At 38.7% G+C, this 18,426-nt stretch overlaps 1 protein-coding gene across 1 annotated transcript; it reads right to left on the reverse strand.

Moving 5' to 3' along the window:
* Positions 1 to 1,215: 1,215 nt before the first annotated feature.
* On the reverse strand, positions 1,216 to 18,094 carry wdr47b (WD repeat domain 47b). Its single transcript, XM_052124487.1, is given in 15 exon segments — positions 1,216 to 1,358; positions 1,551 to 1,769; positions 4,333 to 4,464; positions 4,604 to 4,774; positions 4,869 to 5,038; positions 9,121 to 9,288; positions 9,416 to 9,649; positions 13,399 to 13,530; positions 13,532 to 13,566; positions 14,555 to 14,663; positions 15,839 to 16,352; positions 16,355 to 16,595; positions 17,355 to 17,439; positions 17,557 to 17,640; positions 17,937 to 18,094. Coding segments are annotated over 15 exon segments (2,595 nt in total).
* Positions 18,095 to 18,426: the final 332 nt, after the last annotated feature.

An 18,426-nucleotide genomic window follows, 5' to 3' on the forward strand; every position in this document is an offset into this window, starting at 1 on the left:
GAGTTTTGAGTCTATGATTTTATTGAAATTTTTAAGATATGAGCACAAAACTTGACATGTCCAGTAATGTCCAGCAACTTTAGGGTTTACAGTGCTTTTGCAGCACAAAATACACAGAAAATGATTCAATGACAACATAATTTAAATTTTGGGTAAATTAAGGCCACGGCCACACTAACATATTTTAATATGAAAATTCATTAATTTCACGTTTAACTAATAAATACAAATTAAAAGATTTCATGGTTTTCTGCTTCTTTTATTTGATTTCTATAAACATTTACAAGTGTTATTAGGCATAATACTATAGTTTTTTTTCTTCCATATTTCTTTCCAATTTTCCAAATTGCTAATTAACATACTTTGTACAACAGGTGATTGAGTGGGTTCTATGCATATAAGAGAAATGACAATCCAAACTAAAACTATTCCTAAAAAACATGTATAAAACACCCTAATAAGGATGACTTTCACAAAACATTTCTCCTCAACAAAATGTTCCGTGTTAGTTTATTTACATTTACTTAAATAATGAGATGAATATTCACGCTGAATGAACGTATCCACAAGTGCCAAGGCATCATGACATGTCACAGTGTTTCACAAAATCTACTCAACAATCATGTCAATAGTGCAATGTGCTATACATCTGTAGCTATGCCTTGATCAGCAGTTAGGCCTATTTACAAGACATTCAATTTAGTAAGTGTAACGACAGAGAACGTGACTCAAAGGCACAATTTAGCTCACATTTTCAGGACTGTGTCATTAACCGAGAATTTTAACAGCAAAATACAGAGGCAATGCTACGTGTGGCATTTGTCATCTTTGTATATGGAAGTAATCGATTTTAATATTTTGCTGAGATTTTGATATAACAACAAAGCTGCTGCTTCAGAGGACATGCGTTTCCAAGTGTAGACTCGTGACTAGGATTGAGAATTTAACACTTTATCATCCAGTCATTATTAATTATCTTCAGTACCAAATGGGGATTTTTTATTATTTACATTACAAAGAAATATAAACACACATTGACGTCCTCTTTCACTCTTAAAGGGATATTTCTCCCAAATATGAAAGAGTTTTCATTTTTGGGTGAACTATCCCTTTTATTGTTCTTCTAGTTGGGCAATTGATTTATCAGAGTTCTGAAGGATCAGTTGTTCTGTGCACTTTCTTCTTTCTTTTCTTCTGTCTGCAGACTGGTGTAGGTTAAGGCTGGTATGCCCATAGTGTGACAGTCTTATCAGCTGAGGAGGATAGGAAGGAGAGGTCTCTGGTGTGCCACCGGGATTGGATCACTTTATCGCCATGTTCAGCAGCTACAGTAACTGGCAGAGTTTTGGTGAGATCACCTGCAGAAACCGCCAACATCAACTTTAGCATCATTAACAGTTGCATTCAATAAATGTGCTGGGAATAGAATACACATCTGCTGAAATGGATGAATCATATAAAGGGCCCATAATCATGCAGACATAGTACATAAAGCTCCCTCCCAAGACAACAACATCATTTTGAAACTTGCTGTGTTGCTCGCCACCTACCTTGAAGATCAGTGATCATGACTTTGTTGTCATAGGAACCAGTGAGTAGATAGTGGGCACCAGGAGAAAAGCGGACAGAACGGACGTCACTGGTATGTGGGCGGTACGCCTGGACGGTTCGACCACCTCTGATGTCATAGAGCATACAGCGACAGTCCTCCAATCCGGTGGCCATGAGCCGCCCACTGGGATCCACTGCCACAGAGGCCACTGCGCTTCCTGTGATCAGACAAAGCCACTAATGGCTTACTTACAGTTATCTCTACATATTAAGATGGGATAGGAGAAAGTATTATGACATCTAAAAATGACACATCAGTTTTAAGGCGGAAATCTGTCATCATAGACCGTGGAAAAAAATCGGAATATCGTTTTTTTCACTTTGAAATATGATGAAACAATCTTTATTAGGGCTGTCAATTTAGTGTGATATATATACACATACACAGTGCAATCAGAATGAATTCAGACCCCTTCACATTTTGTTATGATGTAGCCTTATGCTAAAATGCTTTAAATTATTTTCTTTTTTTACATCAACCTACACTCCAGGTTGGATGTGACCATCGGCGGACAGACATTTTCAGGTCTCTCCAGAGATGTTCGATTGGGTTCAAGTTCAGGCTCTAGCTGGGCCACTCTAGGACATTCATAAAATTGTCCCTAAGCCAATATTGCATTGTCTTGGCTGTGTGCTTAGGGTCATTGTCCTGTTGGAAGATGACCCTTCGGCACAGTCTGAGGTCCTGAGTGCTCTGGACCAGGTTTTCATTAAGGATATCTCTGTATTTTGCTGTGTTCATCTTTCCTTCAACCCTGACCAGTCCCCGAGTCCCTGCCGCTGAAAAACACCCCCACAGCATGATGCTACCACCACCATGCTTCACAGTTTTGATGGTATTGTGAAGATCATGAGTGGTGCCTGGTTTCCTCCAGACATGACGCTTGGAATTGAGGCCAAACAATTCAATCTTCATTTCATCAGTCCAGACAACCTTGTTTCTCACAGTCTGAGAGTCCTTTAGTTGTTTTTACGTGTCTCGAACGGAGGAGATTCTTCCGTCTGGCCACTCAGCCATTAAGCACAGATTCTGCAACTTTCTCACATCTCCACACATGATTTCTGGAGCTCAACCAGAGTGACCATTGGGTTCTTGGTTTTTACCAAGGCCCTTCTTGCTCCAAAAGGGTACGTCTGATGCACAGTCACGTCCTACCTCGGACCGATTGACGAGTTCAATCACAAAATAGATTGCTGTGGACTTTAGGCCAATGATTAAATTATATTCTTATGTTCAATGAAATGGAAATAAACAAAATATTGCCTTCTAAAAACACATTTTGTATTGCCTAATTAATGTTTTACACATCTCCCACACAAATGTAATGTATTTTAATTATCTAAATGATAATTTTTCATATTTATTCAAATGTATTTAAAATTATTTAAATATGAATATATATTACATACTTTTTATTTGGGGGCCTTTCTCTGCAAATATTGATTATATGCAATTAATCAGCATATCATGTAATTATTTCTATTAAAAGTTTGAATCAATTAACGACCCTAATATTAATGAAAATGAAATGCGCTGTACATATTGGTATTTTTTATTTCTTTATTGAATATTCCGGGTTCAATAAAAGTTAAACTCAATCGATAGCATTTGTGGTATAATATTGATTACCAAAAAAATTTATTATGACTTCTTATGCCTCTTCTTTTCTTTTTTTCCCCCTTTTTCTCCCAATTTGGCATGTCCAATTCCCAATGTGCTTTTAAGTCCTCATGGTCGCATAGTGACTCGCCTCAATCCGGGTGGTGAAGGACAAATCCCAGCTGCCTCCCAATTTGTTGGAATTCATCCTCCACCACCCGGATTAAGTCACTACGCAACCACGAGGACTTAAAAGCAAATTGGGAATTGGACATGCCAAATTGGCATGATGAGACCATCAACCCACACATCTTATCATGTGGCTTGTTGAGCGTGTTGCCCCGGAGACATAGCCCGGGTGGAGGCTTCACACCATCCACTGCGGCATCCACGCTCAACTCACCATGCGCCCCACTGAGAACGAACTACATTATAGAGACCGTGAGGAAGTTACCCCATGTGACTTTTCCCTCCCTAGCAACCAGGCGAATTTGGTTGCTTAGGAGACCTGGCTGGAATCACTCAGCACACCCTGGGATTCGAACTTGTGAACTCCATGGGTGGTGGCAGCGTCTTAACCACTGAGCTATCCAGACCCTGCCTCTTCTTCTCTTTTAAAAAAAAAAAAAAAAAGCAAATATCTGGGTTCACAATAGAAGTGAATGGGGGCCAATCCGTAAACGTTAAAATACTCACTTTTTTTTTTTAAATATAGCCACAAGAGGTAAACAATATTCGTATAAATATAATTTTAGTGTGATAAAATCACTTATTAACCTTTTCCGTGTAAAGTTAGTCAATTTTACAACTTTGTTGCCATGACAATTTAATGCCAACAAACCCTAAAATGACTGTAAAATTATGATTTAAACAACTTTACAGTTCAAATAATACATGAGTTTTAACAGAAGAATTCATGTAAGTGATTTTATACAATGAGCTTCACATTTCTGTCTTTAAACCCTCCAAAAATTGGCCCCATTCACTTCCATTGTAAGTGACACACTTTAACCTCAATATTTGCTTTTTTTAAAGAAGAGGGACAAATTGAAATAATTTTTTGTGGTATTCAACCCGGAACATTCCTTTAATAAGAGAAGGAGCTGACAGAAAGGACATACCGTTTCCATGCAGAGCTGTCCCCACCACTTTCACACAACTGGGCACACGCAGATCCCAGAACCTCACTGTTTTATCCTGAGAACCAGATGCTATCATCCACCCGCCCCACGTGTACAGAGACAGTATGTGTCCTGCAAACAGACACACAGGGCAGCATGTCAGAACACATTCACATATGTACATATATAATAAAACAATACGGCATAATGCAACAGAAGCATACAAAATTAACCATTTGAACTATGGGGACTTTGTCAAGATTGTGTGCACCTGTGTGGCCGCTGAGAGCGTGAAGACCTTGTCCTCTCTGGCAGTCAGTGGTGTAGATGTTACAGTCTCCAGCCCCGGCACTAATGAGAATGGCACCTCCACTCTCTGGGCCCTCCATAAACGCCACGTCTCTGATAGTGCAGTCATGCATGCTGAACTCTAGATCTGGTCCTGCAGTCAAAATGCAAACACACTTTTTAAAAAGTACATATCTTTTACACAGGCTCTCAATTATTTTTTGTAAAGATACATATTTTCACATTACCCTTGGCGTTGCAGGTGTCTGCGTTGAAAGGAAGAACTTTGACATACTTGTCATTGGAGGCCGTGGCAAGCAGCTGACCACAGGGACTCCAGGCAACACAGTAGATGGAGCCTTTATGGTGTTTAATACGTTTAAAGCAGATATCAGGCAGCTTTACTGGACTTTGAGCACTATAGAAGACGAACAGAGCATGTTGATGAATATAGATTAAATCTATCAATATTTAAGTCCTTTTTTTTACTGTAAAATTTTCCCTCCTACCCAGAAGGTGGCGATATGAATGAAGAATGCTAATCGCCAAGACCAAAGTAGAATAATGTGAACGTGAAAGTGGACATTTACAGTAAAAAAAAAAAAGTATCACTGCCAGTTGTTTTTGATATATACATTCAGAGTTGGTTTCAGATCTGTGGAAGTTATAGGGCATTTTACTGGTTCAGTATCTAGTGCTTCTCTGGCAGCTCTGTTTGCTTGTTCATTACCGGAGATTCCTGAGTGCCCAGGTACCCAGCAGAAAATACTATTAAAACTCTTTGATTCAAGAGATGACAGTTTGATTGAAATCTTCACGATTGTTGGGTGATCTGTTTTTGTAGCTTCCAATGCTTCAAGACATGATTTTGAATCAGTTAGTTATTAGTAGAGTGTTTGCCTCTGCAGTGAAAACTGAACTTTGGTCAGGGTTGTGGATACCCGGACACAGTTGGTATGTTGCAAAAGCTGCTGCCACTTTATTTCCAGATTTAGATCTATCGGTTTATATTGGGATATGTTGTGGGTATACTGCTCTTATGTCCAGAAATTGTTGATGAAAATCATTTGGATTCATTTTGGATTTTTGGTTCCTTGTTAAATCCAGATGGATTTTAAGCTTTTTGAGATCCCATGGAGGAATTTTGCAGAAATGTGTCTGTTCCAAATTTCAGATTCTCCAAATTTTTATACGTCATATATTGTTAAATGCTGAAGTAGGAAAACTGCTGAATAGACTGGGTTTTCTTTATTTGTTTCAAGTTTGGTTGCATATTGTAAGGCCAACTTTAGGCATCTGATTTCCAAGGAAGGATCATTGGCTTTGGCATAGAGACTTTGGATTGGTGATGTTCTGTAGGCTTCCAAAGCTAATCATATAGCTTGGTGGTGTACAGCCGTGGCCAAAAGTATTGGCAGTGACATAAATCTTGGGTTTCGCAAAGTTTTACGCTTCAGTTGTTGTGGTGTTGATTTCACATTGTTTCTAGATTATTGTGCTCAGATGCATTTTAAATAATTGCAAAAAGATTCATTGGCCAAATTTTTTTTACTTAATAACAAAAACCCAAATTTCAGTTTGTTGGCCCTGGCACAAAATGACCAGCTAACATATTTTCACTAATCATATCAGCAGCACCTGGGAAAGTGTGAATGAGTACTAGTCAGGTGAAATCACTCTATCATTCTGATTGGATTATAAGAGCAGACTGATTGCTATAAAAGGAGGGAAGAAGTGCTTCCAATCATTGTGTTCTTCTTAGCAATGGTTACCTCTAAAGAAAGACGTGCAGCCATCATCGCTTTGCCTCAAAATGGCCTCACATGCAAGGAAATTGCTGCAAAGAATATTGCACCTGAAAGAACCATTTACTAGATCATCAAGAACTTCATGGAGAGAGGTTCAACTGCAGTGAAGAAGGCTTCAGGATGTCCCAGATTGTCCAGCAAGCGCCAGGACCATCTCCTCCTGAGGAGTCAGCTACATAATCGTGTCACCACCTGTACGGAGCTTGCTCAATATTTGCAGCATGTTGGTGTGAGTGCATCTGCATGCACAGTGAGGCAAAGACTTTTGGACAATGGCCTTGTGTCAAGAAGGGCAGCAAAGAAGCCACTTCTCTCCAAGAAAAACATCAAGGACAGAAATTCTGCAGGAAGTACAAGGATTGGACAGCAAAAGACTGGTGTGCAAAGTTATTTTCTCTGATGAAGCCCCCTTCTGACAGTTTGGGACATCTGGAAAATCAATAGTCTAGAGAAGAAAAGGTGAACGCTACCATGAGTCCGTGAAGCATCCTGAGACCATCCATGTGTGGGGTTGCTTTTCATCACAGGGAGTGGGCTCGCTCACAATTCTGCCTAAAATCACTGCCATGAATAAAAGAATGGTATCAAAACGTGATACTGTATCACGTTACAATACTGTAAATATTGACTCTTTGCATATATTGAATGTTTTTGCCAATAAAAGCCTTTAAAACTTATGAAATGCTTATCATTGTTTTCCAGTCTACCATAGAAACATGTGAAAAAATAATCTACAAACACTGAAGCAGCAAACTTTGCAAAACACAAAATTTATGTCACTGCCAATATCCAAAAGTCATATGTATGACTTCCTAGCTGATCCATAAATGATACTTCCATAGTCCAGCTTTGAGTGTACCATGGTTCTGTACAAGTTCATGAGAGTTGAGCTGTCTGCTCCCCATTTGGTTTTGGATAAAACCTTTAAAACCTTCATAGCTTTAAAACATTTATTTATTAGTGATTTAATGTGAGGAATAAAAGACAAAGTTTCTCCATCCATAAACAGCTCTGGTACATTGTGTAGCGAACGAAGCAGACAAATGCATACAGATGGTTTTTGTTTGTGAGAACAATAGGTATTATTTCTGCTTCATGCCAGGCGGATGGGATTTTTTTCGCTTCATGCCAGGCGGATGGGATTTTTTCCGATATCCAGATGGAGATAATAATTCTAAGGAGCATTTTCAGGGAAAGGTGGGTAAATTCTTTAAAAATTCATAGTGGATTTTATCCGGTCCAACAGCTATTTCATGGGATTATTTTTAATGACTCGCTGTAGTTCTTCCATAGAAAAAGGTTGGTTGATGGCTCTGTGTTACTGGAGCCAAAGTTAATCTTTTCTTATTCTTGTTGAGCAAGAAAAGTTCAAAAAGCAGGAAGGCAGTTCTCAACAGATTAATTGTTTTCTAAAGTTTTTGCTAGAATTTTAGCAATTTCTTGTTTTGAAGTCAAGAGTGTGCCTTGCTGTTAGATGTGTTGTATTTGAGGACCGTTGTTTTTTCCCTTTGTTTTCCATATCAGGTTCCATATTTTGTATAATTGAGTACTTGCTGTCAAGCTGGAAGAACATTTTCTCCAGCTTTCCTTTTTTCATAATTCTTCTTGCTCATGCTTTACTCATCTTGAGTTTGATAAGATTTTCAGTCGATGGATGTCTAAAGAACAGTCTTTCTCATCAAACCATGGAAGGTCTATGTTTATATTTAAAGTGTTTCTTGGGACTGAATCACTAGCTATAGATATGAGCGTTTCAATGAAACTCTGCATAGCATCTGGGCTGTCTTCTGGAAACCATGTCAGTTTCTCATGAGTCATGACAGAGGGTTTGAAATTGTTACCAATTTGCCTTTTTAATTTGCCATCTGTGTACATTTGTTTCTTCCTCTATGCCTTTGATGGTTACAATGATTGGGAAATGGTCACTTCCATAGAGGTCATGCCAAACTTTCCATGATAGGTCTAAAATAATTCAAGCTGACAAATTGTTAGGTAGATTGCAGAGTACCTTCCATGTCCTGGATGTAAATAGGTATTCAATCCATTATTTAAAAGACACAAGGTGTGGTTATCTATAAAATCTCCAATCTTTTTTCCTTTTGTGTTACAATAATTACTGCCCCACAAAGTAGTATGACTATTAAAATCTCCCATGAGAATAAGGAGATGGGAGCTGAGCAATAAGGTGATCTAGGTCAATATGTGTAAAGTATAAATTTGGAGGAATGTAGATGGAGACGACTGTAATGGTTTTCTGCAAAGTTTTAATGCAGCTGAATGGTCACCTGAGCCATTACAACATTTTTAGGGTTGTTCTCTCTTGCCCAAGGAGACAACCCTAGCACTACGGCGGGAAGGAGCGTCCCACTGTTCCTTTCACGGCAACCATCATAAAGATGGGTCCCAAATCCGATATTGATCTGTTTCTCACCCACACCTAGCATATAATTTCTGAAGGCATTGATTATACCACTGGAGTCTTATGGATTACTTTTATGCTGCATTTATGTACTTTTCGAGCTTTACAATTTTGGTACCCATTGACTTTCATTGTATGGACCTTCAGAGCTGAGATATCCTTCTAAAATTCTTAGTTTGTGTTCAGCAGAAGAAAGTCATACACATCTGGGATGGCATGAGGGTGAGTAAATTATAAGATAATTTTCCATCCCTTTAAATACAGATGCAGTACCTAGCATTGAGGGATTGTGGGTAGGTACAGACACGCAGTGTTTTGGAGTTCGATCCCACTGCGTAGAGGGTTCCAGAAGGGTGGAAGGCAACTGCTCGCACAGCCTGTGTGTCCTCAAGTGTCTGTACTGTAATGAATGTGGATTTGCGTTTCTCGTACTGAAACACACTATCATTATATATTAGCATTAAATGCCTCAAAAGATTGAAAGATACAATCAGTGTCAGCTAAAGCTCATCAAACTCTAAAAATTTACTCTAAAGTTTAACAGCGAGGTTTGAAAAACATCTCTGACCTCGGGTTGACCAGCACAGGGGACTCATCCAGTGAAGGAACCCCCTGGCCTCCTCCCTTCCGAGGGGTGCTGCTGACCACCGAAGCCTTGTTCTGGCCTGATCCCGCATTAGGGGACTGTGTACCGGCTGCGGCAGCTGTCATACTGTTACACTGTTGGGCCAAAGCCTGAACATCTTCTCCCAGGTCTTCCATACCCACCGCCACATTCAGTTCCTCCAGTTTTTGAATGGACCTAAACAAAACAAATAAATGAGTGGTTGATCAATATGGGGTTTTCAATGGCTTATGTTGCTATCTAGGAGAGCAGGGTGGCATGCAGATCCTGTATTTATACAATTCTATTGTTCTGACAGACAGCAAAGCAGATCAATTCTTTCCTTTTCAGCCACAATAATTTAATGTTTTTAAATTATCTAAATTTACAGTTATTAGTGGTCGATCATTATACATTTTTCAATGGTCGATGCAGATACCGATATCTAGAGAGCAGGATGGCCAATGACCAATGTAAATGCTGATACACATAATACAATTTATTAACAGCAAATCAGATTTCTAGTGTAACAAACACTAATGAAATATTTACAAAAATGTGCATAAACTTGTAAATAAAAAACCTTGAAAACAGAAAGTGTCAGCATAAACGCCGCCCGGAGTCACAAACAAACACCACTCAACATTGCCAGAGCCCTTCTACCAAGATTAGCCTACAAGCTTAGCATAAAATAGCATAATGCAATGGGCAGGGCCGGACCTAGGGTTTTGGGGGCCCTAAACAAAAATAGTGTATGGGGCCCTACAGGTTTCTAGAAAATTCTAGTTAATTTAGAAAAAATATACAAAATGAAACATACTATGTTTCATTGATACGGTTGTGTGTTTTGTTGATTAGAGTAATTGATGGGCAAAAAAATAAAATAAATGGGGGTGGTGGGTGGGGCCCCGAACCAAACACGGTCACCCTATGGTCGGGCCGGCCCTGGCAGTGGGGTCCCATAGACATTCTGTGGGCGGTACTGTCATAACACGCTAGTTGACCGTTACACTCTCTCCTATGATAAAGCCGTGGAGGTTATGACAGCGCATCCCTGTCTGTGATTAAATTATGGAGAAAGGAGCTCTTAGCGCTCTTTGATGTACAAATAGATAGAAAACAAGCATTTTTCAGCCTATGTAAGGTGCATTTTAATTACCAAATCTTAACTATCACCAAAACGCAGAATGAGATGTTTTTTTGTCTTCAAGCACTTTTCATGGCGAGTTCAAAGCGGCAGTTGATGCTGGCATTTACACTCTGACACGAATCATGAATCAGGAAAGTGGATGGACACAGTCTACCGACAGATAAATATTGTGGAGGATGAGAGTTTCAGAAATGCCCACTGCAATGAATATGCAACCAATGGGGAAACTATTTCTTTCAATTAGTCAAACTCCCACTTATAGTTTTGGAAATGTTTAATGTTACTTGAATTGGTGCTATTTTAGTGCATTTCTATCTTAATACTGTGGAAGGCTTTGTTTGGAAAATATTAATAAAGCGTTATATTGTTACATATTGTTTTGATTTATTTCCCAAGATGAAAATAATTAATTTTGACAAGTAAATAGTCAAATTTCACCACTTTCAAAATCTGATTAATTGCAGTTAACTACAAACAATTGTGATTAATCGTGATTAAAAAAAAATTATTGACTGACAGCACTAATTAAAAGTACATTTGTATTATAATAGACAAGGCTGTTTAAAATATTTATATGTATTATCTATCAACAAGGTTGGCAGTACATTTTGGAACTGACTTCTGTTAATCAGTTAAGTGGCATGGATATAGCCTGGTGTTGATACTATCTCAAAAGAGCCAAATATCGGCAGACTAATTGGCCTCAAGACATATCAGGATATCTCCCACCAATAAAAAAATAGTGGTTGTCCGATATGGGTTTTTCAATGGCTAGTGCTAATATCTTGAGAGCAGGGCAGCCAATGGATGATATCTACATACAATTTGAGGACAGCAAATGACATGCACACAATACTGCAGAAAAGCAATGTCACACTGATTTACACAATACATAATAAAATTAATTGTAAAAAATTACACATCAACAAAGATGTCGGGAGATTTTGGATCTGATGCAAAGAGGAGCTAACGGAGACAAATGGACATGGTTATCGTCCGATACAATAATATTAAAATGCCCAAATATCAGCTGATGTATCGGTCTATCACTAGTAAAAAAACAGAGTATGTAAAACATTCTTAAAGTACATGCTAATTCTATTATTCCGTATTAGATAATTTCAGTCCAAGAAGCACTTACTTACATTCTCAGCATCTTAGAAGCCACATAATCAATCAACAACACTGCGGTTCCAACATATTTTAATACCTGTAGGGTGGAGGTCGACCGATATAGGATTTTGACGATACCAAAGTAAGGATCACAAGCTGATAACCGATTAATCTGCAGATAGTTTCTAAAATTGATACTGAATGAAAAACAACATTTCTAGTAGGGATGCATCGATATCACTTTTTCTCTTCCGGTCCAATTCTGATACCGGAAATCTCAGTATCGGCCAATACTGATCCCGATCCGATACCATTGTTGTTTTTTTGCAAAATCAGTTGAGAATATCTTTACATTATTGCGTGGAACTAATTGTGAGAACTCTTTAGTAGAAACACAAACCTCTGACTTCACATTATTTTAAAATAAATGTATAGCTTATTAAGAGACACTTTATTATTAACTATTTTACTGGATAATGTAGCAGCAAAATTAACAGTAATTCCAGTCTTCAAGTCTTCAGTAGAAAATAAACCAGTGTTTTATTTTGTATTTTTCTTTCTTTTTTCCTAAAATGTTTCAACTTACATCTGGACTTTAAAGGATTCATATCTCTCTATTTTTTTTTTGTTCAATTTAGTTGCAAGACAAAAGTCCACTTTTCATTCACAATTTTAAATTTTTTGGAACCCATTCAACTTAAATATTTTTATAAATTGTAAACAAATAATAATGATGACAATAATAATAATAATAATAATAATAATAATAATAATAATAAATAGTAATTAAAGTCATGCACTTTTTAAACCCTGACACTTTTATTTTGACATTCTGAACTCTCCAGGAAGTCCTGTATGTGTCTGTTTGTAGGAGAGTTCACAGTAGTTTAATTCACTTCTTATTCAAATTCTGGTAAAATACTCCTCGGGTGCAGATCTAAATGCATATTATAAGTGAACCGAACTATTGAGCATCTACATCTAAGATGTTGTTCGTGAGTAGTGCACAAATATTGCGCAACACTGTGAAGACTAAAATAAGTGAGTGTGTGTAAACAGAGCAGCGCCATTCACTGACTCGCTGGAGTGGTGCGTGCATTTAATATATTTAGTCATTAAACACTGCATTTTGTGATTCACAGAGCTATTGCACGTCTTCAAGTGGCTGATCACTTCACTTCTGGTGAGGGGTCTTTAATGTGAAACTAGGGCAAACTAGTGAATTGCAATGTCATATGCTTTTTTTAACGCTTCTATAAGATTCAGTGATATTTTTGTTTGCATTTTGCGCTGTTTAAATTCTCAAAGAAACTCATCTCCCACACACAAGCCGTTCACTTGATGATTATCTAATTAAATGACAAAAATACATATTACTGCGAGGATAAAAAATGAATTAAAATCAGATGTTTCTGATTTGCTTATATGTTTCTCTTGACTGCATGATGATATTTTTCTCAAATCTCTCACTACCTTTAAATATACAACTTAGCTTGTGAAAGCATAAACGTGACTGGATATAAACTAATGCAAATAAATGGTAATACATTTTATTTAAACATTTTTGCCGATTTGTGGATTTTTGCCGATAACCGATAGTTCCAGAAATCGTCATCTTGCCGATTAATCGGCAAAACCGATATATCGGTCGAACTCTACTGTGGGGCACATCAGAGGGTCTGACCTGTTCAGGAACTTTTGTGTGAGGTTGTGCTGGGCGGCGTCTGATGGCTGGTCTGGAGGATGAACTCCACCCTCCAGCAGCATCTGATGATACAGCTGCCTCTGCTGCTGCTTCTGCTCAAGATGCTGCTGCACGCAACCGCTGACGCTGGAACTCCTGAATCTGCTCCTGCAATGGTATATTAGGCAAAAATTCCATGCATGTAAAATATATGTCAATGGTTCTGTCAGAGACATGGCATGGAAACAGACTTGCCGGTTTAAATCCTGGAAGGGGCAATTCATTGACATAGGAATTACTGGGATCCTTGAGCAAGACATGTAGCTTTAGTCAAAATAACAAATGAAAAACTATTAAAAAAATATACACAAATCTACCTACAGGGTTTAACTCTAATCCTTGTTGTTCCCACAATTTTTGGACAAATTAAATTCAATGACTTCTCCAACAACTTTTATTTGTGATTACTGGATAGAGATTTTTAAACATCTATTTGTGAACCATTTTGACAAATTCATTTTGCTCACAAATCAGACACCACACCATTTTTACACTCACAAAAGTTTTACACTACACATCTAGCTGATAAAAGTATCTAATCAGCCCAATCGTGTGGTAGCACTGCAATGCATAAAATCATGCAGACACGGGTCAGGAGCTTCAGTTAAAGTTCACATCAACCATAAAAAAATGTATATTAGTGATTTTGACTGTGGCATGATTGTTGGTGCCAGATGGGCTGGTTTGAGTATTTCTGTAACTGTTGATCTCATGGGAATTTCACACACAACAGTCTCTAGAATTTACTCAGAATGGTGCCAAAAACAAAAAACATCCAGTGAGTGGCAGTTCTGTGGACGGAAACGCCTTGTAGATGAGAAAGGTCAATGGAGAATGGCCAGACTGGTTCAAGCTGACAGAAAGGTTACGGTAACTCAGATAACCACTGTACAATTGTAGAGATCAGAATAACATCTCAGAATGCACAACACGTCGAACCTTGAGCAGGATGGGCTACAACAGCAGAAGACCACATCAGTCACTTTATAAGGACCATATTGTAATATTTGCCATTGTACTGAAATATAGTGATTTGTGGATACAAACAATACATTTTCATTTCATTCCACTAAAACACTAAGGACAGGAAACTTACCTCAGACTTTTCAGCTGCAGCCATGTTGCCACCATCCTTCCCAGGAGTCAGTGGAGAATGTAAAAAGTAGGTTCCTGAGCCATTTATCTTCTCTGCCGGTGCTTGTGCTCTGGAGGAACATCCCAAGATCAGTCAACTCAGAAAACCACACTAATAACAAAGAAAATCTTAATGTAAAATGAAAAAAACTTAATCAAATACTTCTATCTTTTGGTTAAGATGGTGACATTTACCTTCTTTTTATCTAGTATGTGACAAAGTATACTAAATGTACTGGAAATCAAGTAAAGAAAATCATATTGCAAATCTTTGATGATTCATTTGTTTTCTACAAGCTCGTCTCTGATAACATGGATATTTGTTTTGCCTTACTAGTAGAGCAATCAGGGTTTATTTCTGTGAGTGTAACAGGAATATGAGTGTTAAGCTTGACCATATTTTCAATTTCACTGCTCGCAGTAATGCCTCAAACAGAGACAGCATTCTTGGCGGGACTACCTATAATCTTTGCAACTGCATAGCAATGCCCTGACAACCAACTAGAACACCCTAGCATTGTGGTGGTGGCCAGTTTTTTAAAGTCAAGCACCACTCACGCTTTCATCAGAATCTAGCTACCATTTCATTTGGTGCTGCTAGATGGACAGAAATTACACAATTCAGGAAAACATCCACATATGTACAGCTGTCAATAGTGCAACAGCGTCTGCTCACATTTTAAGCCGTCTTGATTTTGAAAATGTTTTTTCTCCATTAATTTTTTCAATAGGGATTTCATAAAACTCTTCATAAAAAAGTTTCAAAGCCATAAACCAAACCAACCAGCTCTGATTTGAAGCCTAAAAAATATTTTAAAATCTCGACAAAAATACACAAATACATAAGAAGTTTGAGAGTGTAGGGAGACCGGCTAGATTGCATCATTCACAGTGAGTCATGGAAGTGGGCGGTCGCTGAGCTGGACATGATTCTCCGATTGGTGGATCGTTTCCCATCAGGACCATGTGTGGTGTGGTTCTTTACCAGGAATTTTGCAACTAAATAGTTTTTTTAAATAATGAAGTTGAAATAACACAGATTGATTGCTTCAGCAGAAGCATATACCATTTATAAACAACCTCAGAGCTCACAGTAGGTCTGTCTTCAAAGGCTTTCAAGTTATCGTTAATAATCAATTCCCCTATAGAAAAAAAACTTTACTTCAGCAGACTGTTGTGCTTTATAAAACAAGTAAAAATAAATGTAATGTACTCATGCACTAAAGCAGTGAGACTGCAAGATCACCTGTCTGGAGATTCAGTAAAGATGCTGCCCTCCAGAGCATTTCGGCTTGAATTTGTCCCAGAAGGATACCCAAAGTTAGCAAAAGACTGTGACATGGATGTTGTTTTTCCATCAGATTCAGTCATTTTCTTTTCGCTCCCTGCCAGGCCATGCAACAATCCATCCAGGGCGGGATTGAGAGACCGTGACATGCATGTATCCACTGATTGGGGTCGCAGGGTCGAGGCCGGGCAGGGTGAGAGTTTGGTGAGGAGAGGGCTGAGAAGGTCCACGTGAACCGTCCGGGTGGGTTTGACAAGGCAGTCCACGTGAATACTCAAGGTCTTCTGCTCAAAAGCGCAGGCAAAAACTGATGATGAGAGGTTTTGAATCCACGAGAGCAAACTCAAGTCCAGTTTCTCACAACCATTACCACAAAGAACATCCACAGCTAGAAGAACCTCCTCTTCACGGATCTCCTCTCCAGTCGCCTTGCTTTGGCAAAACTCAACACAGCACTCGTACAGTATTCCCCACTGGCTTTGAAACCGGCTTCACTCAGTTTACGGTCCGCAGGGATGAATTCGGCAACCATGAAGCAGGCCTCCTCAAAGCAGTGTACACGGGCAGTACTGGGGTTCCAGTCCTTGAATTCAGCATGGTTTGTAAGCCGGGGGAGGGTGAGGAGTAAGCAAAGTTTGCTGTAGTCTTCTTTTGTTGGGCAGAACTCTTCCAGGGCATGGAGGAACTTGACCGCATCTTGCATGGTAAGCTCCAGCTGAAGATGGGAAAGATAGAGCAAAGGATCATCTGGAATGACCGTGTTTCAGAGTTTCGTTCAGGTACATTCTGATTCAAGACTCAACCCAAATGGAAATGTTACTTCTTATAGAAAGTAGACTACTTATTACCAGCCTATATCAAACCATTTGTATGTATAATCATAAACCCTCATAAAGACCATACAGTTTTTTCTTTCTAAATTTAGTTTTATTAATCAGCATGTTTCAAGCCTTTAATAATAAACAAATAGATGGACAAGGGTCGCTGAGCTACCCAGGCCAGAGATCTCTAAATGGAGGTGGAATCTCCAAAAGGGGGCAGGGTTACTCCAGAAGGGGGCTGCACCAACTCCAAAAGGTGGCGTCACTTCCACTCACGGTTAGGGGCTCACTATATCTTCCGGCAGCTCTATCCTTCTGAAACATTCACGTTCTATTGGTTGGTCAAACAGGTAGTCTAGCCCCAAACCCACACCATTGGTTGAGCCAATGTTGCCATGTCGGTTTGGTCAGGATCCTCCAACATAACAGAGAAAAGTTTTATTAGCACCAAAGTGTTTTCTAAGGAAATCAACCCATGAATGACTTATTAAAGTAGTCTCTACCTATCCAGCTGAGGTCCAGCTGTTGTGATAAATACACAAATCACCTTTAAAGACAAGCAATATTCAATCTTTCTAAATCTTAAGAAGCAAACTGAGGTTAAGAGAATAACATGAAGCTATTTTGTATGTACACGCAAAAAAAAAACTCACGTTCTGAGGGTCATCTGATGCAGACATGGCATTGTTTACACAAAAAGCTTCCATAAATCTCTGTTTTAGGATGGTATATCGAAACCTGAAAGAAGCAAAGCACCCAAATGACTACAAAACATGCTCAGAGATGTGCTTGCAAAGGTACAGAATACTCAAAATCAGTACGCACCAGCACACAAGCAAAACTGACATCATTCACCTCTTTCTGTCAAATTTATCCAGGCACTCCGATGGCTGGATGAACTGCAGAACATCATCCCATTGCCCATCTAATATAAGTTGCCTTAGATAGAATTGAAAAGACCAAAAGTGAGTAAAACTACTCCAAAAATGACTTTCTTTGGAATTTTAAATAACTTCTGGAGCTCTACAGCACCACATCCATTACTTTTTGTTATATGGAAACTAACAGCTATCTTAGTTTGGGGTCAAAGGAAGAAAGAAAATACAGGTTTGGAACAACATGAGGGGGATTAAATGATTATTAAATTTTGATTTGGGGTGAACCGGTCCTCTAACTAGTTGTTTAGGTTTTTAAAGACACAGATGATGGTAAGAGCATATTTGTATATAACCCACCTCAGGAAGAGCATATCGTCGGAGTAAAGACCATCAATTACTCCGCTCTCTTTTTCTAGAGCAAGCATGCTTATGTGAAGTTTTCTGGAGTTTAGGAAGTCCAAGATCAACTTGATTATCTCTGCTTCTTTAATGTTTATAATCTCCTCTGCAGTCATGGTGACAGATTTCTAAAGGGACAGGAAGAGAAAGTTATTTACATTTACATTTATGCAGTTGGCAGACGCTTTTATCCAAAGCGACTTACAGTGCACTTATTACAGGGACAATCCCCCTGGAGCAACCTGGAGTTAAGCTTGGACCAGTCTGGCCATTCTCCTCTGTCCTCTGTCATTAATAATCCGTTTTTGCCCACAGAACTGTTGCAGGGACTAAAGGCCCCCATAAAACAAGTAGTTTTTCTAAAGTGGGGAGAAAAAATTGCTATGAATGTTCAAAGTGGGCTCACAACTACTGATATATATAACACTTGAGATGTTATGAAATGCCA

Source organism: Xyrauchen texanus, chromosome 50 (assembly GCF_025860055.1).
Source record: "Xyrauchen texanus isolate HMW12.3.18 chromosome 50, RBS_HiC_50CHRs, whole genome shotgun sequence".
NCBI lineage: Eukaryota > Metazoa > Chordata > Actinopteri > Cypriniformes > Catostomidae > Xyrauchen > Xyrauchen texanus.